Raw genomic sequence first — 9810 nt, 5'->3', positions numbered from 1 at the left:
TATCATAGCTGTGCAATCAGTGTAAAAATTGTTTCTGAGGAAGAATTAGGTGGTCACATACCACACGCATATACACACATAAACGGCATTTGGTCTGCATTTGTTGTTTACTGTACATTGTGTGAACACTGTCCCATCTGAAGCTGCTTTCCAGCAGCAGGATGTGGTGGCGCGACACGTCCTCGCTTAACAACACCCACTTCCTATGAGTTTGATAAACAGCTTTGTGGTTTCACTCTCCTCCTGCCCGTCAAACAGAGGTATACACACACAGGCGCGCGCACACACACAAATATGCACACACCCGCTCAACAGCATCACCATCTGCTAATGTGACACATAACCAGAGTGAGTTATTGTTGTGCATAATGTTACCCATAGTGTCATGTGATTTACAGTGACAAACTATACAAACGCTACCAGAATCACTTATGTCTCTCTTCATCCGCAGCCTCACCGACACACGGAGGGGAATGAGCGCAAGAATGCTTTTAAATCATGGCAGAATTAGTAGACATCAATATGTCATATTTGTTTTAAAGCAAGTGATGTAAATGGATCTGAGTTATGTCAGCCGTGGTCATTAATGTCCCAAGCCCCTCCCCCCACGTGTGTTTCTAAAGTTTGATTGTAAGATAGTAAAGTCTTCTCTTCTCTTCTCCTGTCTTCTCTCCTCTCCTCTTCTCTTCTCTTCTCTTCTCTTCTCTTCTCTTCTCTTCTCTTCTCTTCTCTTCTCTTCTCTTCTCTTCTTTCTTCTCTGCATGGTTGCATGGGCACATACGGTCCTGTCACTCACATCTGGGAGCTGTCAGATGAATGTGCACACATCTGAGAGGAGAATGAGGGGTGTATTAGCCCTGCTGATCCTTCACACCCCTCTTGTCAAACTTAACATAAAAATGAAAGTCAGTGGCGAGTGTGTGCGCGTGTGTGCATGTGTGTGTGTGTGTGCGTGTGAGGCAGCAGACGAGGAGGGTCAAAGGAGAAGAGCCATGCCTAATCCTGTGGGATGTGAGGGTATCTCACTGCGTATGGAGATGAGATGTAGAGATGTGCTCAGTGGTGCATGGATCACAAAACCTTCCTAACTGACAGAAGAGACTCCCAGGAGACAGATGTCAAACTGCTAACTGGTGAAAGAAAAATAAAGGGGGCCAAAAAAGACAAACTGTGAGGAAAATAACAGCACTGCATGTTGCATCATAACAGTAAAATGTTAGATATGACAGAGGCGAATGAGGCTTCACTTATTATTAATCTTAGTATTAGTAGCGGTATTAGTATTGTTAGTATTATTAATATTAATATTGTAATTTAACAAACCTTTAAAAATCCAGTGAAACAAATCCAGAATAAATCAATCATGCTGGGTTTTTTTTTTTTAAATTTGGCTCTATAATTTGGTTCACGGTGGTGTTAGACAAATAAAATCGGTAGGTGTCGCTGTTGTTCAATTTAAATTTAAAGCCTCCTCTAACCCGGAAAGACTACTTGCGGTCCTTTAACAGAGCAGGAAGTGCCTCAGCACGACACTGACAGTTATTTATCATGGCGCTTGATGTGAAAAGCAGAGCCAAGCGGTACGAGAAGCTGGATTTCCTTGGAGAGGGTCAGGTAGGGGGAGAAATATTTAAGAGATATATGTCTTTGCTTTTTTTCTTCGCATGTCCGCTTTGTTTATTCCGTAGAAAGCACGATGGCGAGCTAACAAAGCATTAGCTGGTTGCTAATGTCAACAAAGCCTCGCTGGTTCATGCTGCGCTGCTTCTTGTGCCAGTGAATTTCACCAAAATAAGTTTAAAAAAAATGTAACTTTTGGTTTTTGAATGATGTTTTTTCTCTGCAGTTTGCCACAGTGTACAAAGCCAGGGACAAACAGACCGACACAATAGTTGCTATTAAAAAGGTAAAAGAAACGAGCTGCTTTAGTGTTTTACTACTACCATTCACACTGTGTTGATGAGCCGCAGTAAACATTTATCTTTTTATTCCCTTCAGATTAAGGTTGGCCACAGGACTGAGGCTAAAGATGGTAAGTGCTGGGTCCTATCAATATGCTGCAGCTCATTTTCATCCATTTTATACAATTTTTTTACGTATTTATTTTTTTAAATAGGAATTAATCGGACTGCACTCAGAGAGATAAAACTGCTGCAGGAGCTCCATCATCCGAACATTATCGGGGTAGTTAAATGTTCATCGCACATCATCATAATCTTGTGTTACTTGTATCGATTGTATAGAAAGATACCTTAATCTTTCTATATTGTGCAGTTTATGTATTTTTTTTTTAACCTAAATATTGTTGTTTTATGTGTGTTGCAGCTGTTGGATGCTTTTGGACACAAATCAAACATCAGCCTGGTGTTTGATTTCATGGAAACAGACCTGGAGGTGAGTAGAGACCTAAATAGAAATGTGGAGGAATTTCATACACAGCGTTTGTGCACTTTTAAAAAATATTCACTTTTTTATTAGTTTGTGTGTGGGGAGTAGATAGATGGATACAATAGGTAGCAGCTTCCCACTTAATATGTTTTTCTAATTTCCGGCTTTAATGATTCATCGAGTAACTCGAGTTAAAAAAAATAAAATAAAATTAAATTAAATTAAAAAATATATATATATATAAAAATTTCAACACAAAATTTGTGTGGGGTCAGTTGTCATTGTATAAGTGGGAGCAATTCATTCACAATTGTAACTAAAAATAAAAGCGTTATGGGACATTATAAAATACAGTTAAATCAACTGGCAGTATAACAATGTGCTGTACTGTTCATCAGTGTAAATATATTTAAGTAAAAGCATAAAAAAAATGCATTACACGGTTCCAAAAATCTAACTTGGAGATTTGTTTTTAGTCAAACAAATCTTATTAATTGTTCCTATATCTCCGAATAACAAGGAAAAGGAAACACAGAGGAAAAGAAGAGGTATAAAACACATTTAACAGTGTGAATATCTTAAAGTGAAAACATAAAACAATGTAATGCATGTCTGCATTACATGTTTGTTCTCTAAATCCTTTAAATCTTCAAGCAAAAAATAAACTATGAATAAAAAATAATACAATAAACCTTTCCTTAAAAACAGGAAGGCTTTTTTCCCCATTTTAAGAACAATTGCACTAAATATCATTATTCTCGCATCAGTTTTTGAGCAAATAATAATTTAGGCTTTCATCTTGTTCCATTCACACATTTACTTTTACATGCTACTGGTTTTTGGCTAAGAAGACCAATCTGTTCACAGCTTCAGGTTTAGTAAACATTCTTGCATAGCTCTGGTGTTTGTTTGGTTTTTTTGCAAATTTGGTGAACAAAGTGCAACATGTTACTAGACTTTGTTGGGACCTGTCGGCACTGCATCTTACAAACTGTCTCTTTTATTTCTTCCTGAGCAGCTGATACATTTTACTTCTCAGCTTTAGTCACCAAGGAAGAAAAAAAATGGGTCAAAAAATAATTCAAAATGCTGAGATTAAACTCAAAATAGTATTTTGATTAAAAAAAAAAAACTTGAAATAAGTGTCTATGTTATTTTCTCCACAACTCTATAACTTCTCTGTTGGAAAGGGGTGTTTGGAAGGCCACAAACACAACACCCAGCTGATCTGTGCACAGTGTGAATGAGTAAATAGAATATATTTCTTATCTGTAGTTAAATATTAATAATATAACATTTAGAGCTCTTAAAGTCACAAACAGACTGCCAAATCTTAGACTTACTTATTTTATTTCTAGAAACGTCTTCCAGCACAGTTTTGCCTAGAGCAGGGGTGTCAAACTCAAATACACAGTGGGCCAAAATTCAAAACTGGAACAAAGTCGCGGGCTAACATTAATATTTATTGAAATATATTTATTCCTCCAGATATAAGAATGAATCTTTTCTTATGGACTCAAACACGTTTTGCTGAAAAACTGAATATGGAACAGGCAAAAATTAATACTAAACAATATATATATTAGCTGTATAATACCAGTAGGCCAGCTCTAATAGTAATTTGGTATGGCTTCGCGGGCCAAATGTAATTAGGCTGCGGGCCAAATGTAATTAGGCTGCGGGCCAAATTTGGCCCGCGGGCCAGAGTTTGACACCTATGGCCTAGAGGGTACAGTATTGTATGATATTATTTATTCATTTGTTTGTAACAAAACCTGAAGATGTCATGTTTTGCATTATGACTGCTTCTGTCTGGAGATTTGTAAGTCATCTCTAATCTGTTAAACATGTCTTTAAAAAAAAATTTCTTTTTTTATGCTGCAGTTCCCTTGTGGGCCAGCAGGTGGAAATTTTAACCTTTGTTCACACTCATAGTGTAAGGTCAGATTAAAGTTGAGTATCCAAGAAAGCATGAACAAGAGGTCAAACAAAGTGTCACCAGTGCTAAGCTAGGTGTTACTCTGGCTTTATTTGGATTATCTAAGCATAAAAAGGCTCCAAATAGGCGCCCACCAGTAATGCTTTAGAGCCTAATCGAATGATGCAAAATAAGATAAACGCACTTAAAAATAATCAATATCACTCTGCTTTTGGCTGCTCAGTGAAGTGATGCCATTACAGGCAGCAGAAAAACAGGATGCACATGAGGGTGAAATGTGATGCTGATCTTATTACCGGTGCTAAAAGCCTATATTATAAAAGCCTATATATTTTTGGACTGCAAGGTTAGCTTTAGTTAGACTCCTGCATTCAAAGGTGATGATGGTTCTTGTTATGAAGGCTGAACTGCTCTATCTTGGATGATTTCTGTATATGGATATTTTCCAGATGTTTTTGATTGTCTCGTCCGCTCAGAAAAAGTGTATTTTAATTTTGTGTGTGTGTGTGGCCTAGAGCTATGAAAAACCATGAATTTATGCATGGATGTTATTAATTATGAGAAGTCTGGCTATACGTATGACTCTTGGTCTTTGTTTTGTTGTTTTTAAGGTTATCATCAAAGACACTAGTTTAGTCTTAACTCCAGCCAACATCAAAGCCTACATCCTCATGACTCTGCAGGGATTAGAGTATATGCACCAGCACTGGGTCCTACACAGGGTAAGAAAACTTGTGTGCAGCATTTACACATAAATATGCTCATGTCTAATTTTTAATTTATATTTTGGGCCTTTTCCTCTTAATTTTTTTCTTTTTGTTGTGCAGGATCTGAAGCCCAATAATCTGTTGTTAGATGGCAGTGGGGTGTTGAAGTTGGCTGATTTTGGTTTGGCCAAGTCTTTTGGCAGCCCTAGCAGAGTCTACACACATCAAGTTGTTACCAGGTCAGATTAGTCTCCATGTTACCTCATTAAAAATACAGAATTTCTCCAGGGTTAGTCTCATTAGAAGTTCTTCAGAGCAGCAATATTTTTTTTTTAAAATGTTTTCCATGATTTAATCAAACATTTACCCAAACTAGGACTGGTTAAATGTGACAGAATTATACTAAGAAGTCCAGGTTGCAAGGTCTGTAAAATATGTCTCTATTTATTGTTCATTCATGTCTTTCCTAGGTGGTACCGATCACCTGAGCTCCTGTTTGGTGCCAGGATGTACGGTGTGGGTGTTGACATGTGGGCAGTGGGATGCATCTTGGCAGAGTTGCTGCTTCGGGTAAATAAACCTCACTTCAAAGATATGAGCAGGCTGCGTCCCCTGAGACTGCTCAGGGGACGCAGCTATTTTCATATTCATGCTAATGTCTCTCTACACCCGTTTGCTGTAGGTTCCGTTCCTTGCTGGAGACTCGGATCTCGACCAGCTTACTAAGATCTTTGAGGCTCTGGGAACACCCACAGAAGAAACGTGGCCTGTGAGTTTGTTTGGGGTTTTTTGTTGTTGTTGTTGTTGTTGTTTGTTATTTTTCTACAGTTTGGCCCAATTTTGATGAGATGTGGGGATTCTTGCTTACATTCTATTGTTATATCTCTCTTTAGGGCTTGAGTAGTCTACCAGACTACGTGTCCTTCAAAATATTCCCCGGCACACCGCTGGAACATATATTTAGTGCAGCTGGAGACGATTTACTTGAGCTGCTACAAGGTCTCTTTACCTTTAACCCTTCAGCGAGGACCACCGCTACACAGGTAATAAGCTAAAGCACTGTAGCTATTCTCAGTTTTATATTATTGAACAAATCATTTAAAATTATTTTTAGATAAGTTTTAAAATAAGAATATTAACATTCTTACACTGCAGTCTATTTGATGATTGCTAGATCGGCTTCAGCACTGAAACCCTGCCGCTTCATTTGTAGCTCCCTCAGAATTACAGACCTCGCTTCAGGCAGTACGACTCTCATTGTGATCAGCCGGTGAAGAGTGTCCTTTACTTTAAGAGTGTAATGCAAAGATAAACCACTAATAGATTTGTAAAACTTGACTTTACAAGACTTGCAAAACAAAAAGTAGACATTTCATCTTCGTACAAGTCATGATGTGGTTGCCACACAGCTTTGTGCTAGGAAAAAGAAATAAATATAAATGCTTATTATTTGCTTATTTTTAAATGCACATGTTTTTTGGGATGTTTGGGTTGACGAGTTGTGAACATAAACCGTACCCGAGTTAAGTAGCTGTTATCCTCTTCAATGCCGCTTGCTTGTGCACCTCTGAGTCCCAGTGCTCCCACTGGTTGGAATTCGTCCTTCAAAGTTTCTTCTGTCCAAATTATAACCTTTAAAATTTGAGTATTATTTTGAAACAAGAACATCACAGAGATTTAACTCTGGAAAGAAGAAGTGTTGGTGAGCAGCGATTGTGTTAGTGAAATGTGTAGTGTGAAGAACCTCTTAGTAGTAGGTGTAAGCAGTAGGTTGTTTGTTCTTTCACAGAAGTCTCAGTATATTAGTAAAACTCGCTATTGTCTGATCCAGGAGAGTGAATGCGCTCTGTATAGCTGGTGCTCTCCCAATGAAAACTGGTTTCTTCTCCAGTCCTAGGCACAGAGCCTGTTTTCATCACCTGTGACAATCCCTGACATAAAAACTCAGTCAGTCTGACACAGGCAGTGTTGGGAAGGTTATTTTTAAAATGTATTCCACTACAGATTAAAGAATACATGCCCCAAAATGTATTTTGTAACGTATTCCGTTACGTTACTCAATGACAGTAACGTATTTTGAATTCTTTGGATTACTTAATAATATTATCATGCTTTTTACAACTACATGAATGTACTATTGCTGTGTGATTTATTACTGTTACTGAAATACCAATACCAGCTAGATTTTTAAATCTTAATATAAAATGAGTAACAGTAGGGTGGACATTAGGTAAGGCTGCACTTTTAGCAGCGATCTCGTACAGAAAACTATTCCGCGCATATATAAAACAGGTCCACGGCTACGAACCATAAAGATATAAAACTGTGAAGGGACCTCTGGCTAATATGTCTGGTTCCATGTCGGACTCGTAGCTGAAAACTAGCTTTACTTTGTTGTCTGGGTCAACTTTGCTAGCGAGAGACAGAGAGAGGCGTTGAAAGGCTGCTCCAACGGAACTTATTGTTTCGGAGGAAAACACGAACACAGTGTACAGTCGAGTTTTAATAGCTTACTTACAACTGGGCTCGTCAGGCACTCTTCTTGGCTGCAGTGGTTATTATTATATTTACATGCTTCCAGCTCCCGTTTCTGGTCGGTGACAACTCGTACTTTTCAACTCTTTTTCTCCCTCCTCGCGCTCACAGACACATAACGGGTATGGCAGTCCATTCTCCCTGCAGCACGGACTACACTGCCCATGAGGCTACATTCTTTAGAGCTATGACTGTAACACTCTGCCTATTGCCTTCATATTAAATCATTTTTGTGAATAATATTTAAAAATATTCCTTCATCTCATTATGCGGGCCACAAGTAGAGGGGACATAGGCCACGAGATTGAGACACAGGCATTAGAGCCTCTTAATGCGTGTTTTGTTTGGGTTTCCACCAGCGTGGAATTACCAAAAATAGCGAGGGCATAGCCGAACATATGAAACAGGAAAAGACCGCCGTGTAATCCATTTATTTCAACAAAGTAACTGTATTCTGAATACCACCTTTTTAAATGATAACTGTAACGGAATACAGTTACTCACATTTTGTATTTTAAAAACGTAACGGCGGTACATGTATTCCGTTACTCCCCAACACTGGACACAGGAATTAATGTTTGCCTTCTGTTTGAGCAACTTCAGTTTTATTTACATAGCACCAATTCACAACAGTCACTGCACTAAATAACTCATAATATTAGAGAGAAAACCTGAATTATCTCATTGTTCAACAACTGCATTAATGACACATCTTCCACTTTCTCTATTACACATCTCAGTAATAAGAAAAAAAACAGCTTCTTGCATCTTTGATACATCAAATTAGAGACACAACTCTGATGTTTGATGCCATAGATGTATAAAATGGTGTTTTCCTTTATTCTGCAGGCTCTGAAGATGAGGTACTTCAGCAATCGGCCTGGTCCCACTCCTGGTCCCCAGCTCCCCCGGCCAAACTGTTCAGCCGAGGCTTTGAGGGAGAAGGAGACAGTCGGTCTCAAGAGAAAAATTGAAGGCCTGGAGACAAGTAATGACCGTATATGATCTCATATTTGCACTAAATCCTCTGTGTGTGTCCTTAATCCACAGAAGACCACCCTGACTCTGGGTTAAATATTTTCTCAGTCATGTTGTTTATATTGTGGTTTGAGCAGCAAAAACGTGAGGTGTCTGCGTCACTCGTTTGAGGCGGACTTTAAAGGGGATGAATATTTTAGAACTTCCGACACTGACCTGATTTTTTTTTTTCTTCTCTTTTTTATAGCATGTTGTGAGTTTTTTAACTGCTTCTCGCTGAAGTTAGAAACCTAACCTAGCAATTCAGCGGGTGTTGGCTGTACATTTAGCTGCAGTTACAAATTCAGAAAATACTGAATTTGAACACGCGCCCACAGTTTCGTGGCTAGTGGGAGGGTATGTTTTACTAAAGTGGAACCTTTTAGTGTCACTGGGAGGTTCAAAGCTTTTCCAGGTCCTCTGTGGTTTGGAAAATATCTGGCTTTGACTTTTGAATCATTTATAACTGAAACCTTGGTGCCTCTTGGTAGCGCGTTGCTCATTATATGCTTGATTTGAGCATGTGTCGTACATACACATAGAACAGAAATACGTGTCTGTCTAATCTAACTTAGGTTTTTTAAGTTGGTTTTTTCTTCTTTTTTAAATAATGTTTATAACAAAACCCTTTGTTATTTTCAGCTGCAATGAAGAAGAAGCTCATTTTCTGACCATGGACCGGGTTAAATCCAAGGATCACCACTGCATGGCTCAGCTTCCTGCATTTCTCAGGACAGTCCAATGGAAAACGGAAAAAAAGTCTATAACCAGTGGAGGCTCCCTCACGCGTGGTTGACTTTAGGACATTTTAGAAGTTGTAGCCAGCGTATGTGAATCGTTAACTCTAAAATATTCAGGATGCTGCTGTGTCCAGATGGCCAGCGATTGATCTACAGCAGAGGGCTGTTGTCAGTAGCGTTGGTTCTGGTCCTCCTTCACTGATGCCTAAACTCTGTGAGCCTGTGGGGAAAAACGTCTATTTATGTGTGTGGAAAAGAAAAACAAACCAACATGTGATGATTTATTTCATGTGAATGTTTTTGTATTGTTATTATTTTGTATGTCACAGCAATAAAAGCTGCATATGCTCATGTTGAAGTTTCCTGTTTGGATTAGAGATGTGCTGAGGTTGGTAGTGATGGTTTTATTAATAGCCTGTGTGGTCAAATCTGAAAACTGATGTCTTCCTAACACTTATGAATTCACACAGTAACAGTCCACACA

General features: G+C 38.6%; 1 protein-coding gene across 1 annotated transcript; it reads left to right on the top strand.

Moving 5' to 3' along the window:
- The first annotated feature begins 1511 nt into the window (after nt 1-1511).
- cdk7 (cyclin-dependent kinase 7) lies at nt 1512-9671 on the top strand. Its single transcript, XM_006784164.3, has 12 exons — nt 1512-1614; nt 1847-1906; nt 1999-2032; nt 2117-2184; nt 2326-2394; nt 4939-5049; nt 5155-5273; nt 5505-5604; nt 5717-5803; nt 5928-6077; nt 8419-8557; nt 9229-9671. Exons 1-12 carry the CDS (start codon nt 1549-1551, stop codon nt 9255-9257), a joined length of 1032 nt encoding a protein of 343 aa, XP_006784227.1. The 5' UTR covers nt 1512-1548; the 3' UTR covers nt 9258-9671.
- The last annotated feature ends 139 nt before the right edge of the window (nt 9672-9810 follow it).

The sequence above is a fragment of the Neolamprologus brichardi genome, chromosome 12 (assembly GCF_056152115.1).
Source record: "Neolamprologus brichardi isolate AB-2024 chromosome 12, ASM5615211v1, whole genome shotgun sequence".
Lineage (NCBI taxonomy): Eukaryota > Metazoa > Chordata > Actinopteri > Cichliformes > Cichlidae > Neolamprologus > Neolamprologus brichardi.
Note: the sequence above shows the minus strand (reverse complement) of the source record. Positions and strands in the feature narration are given on the sequence as shown.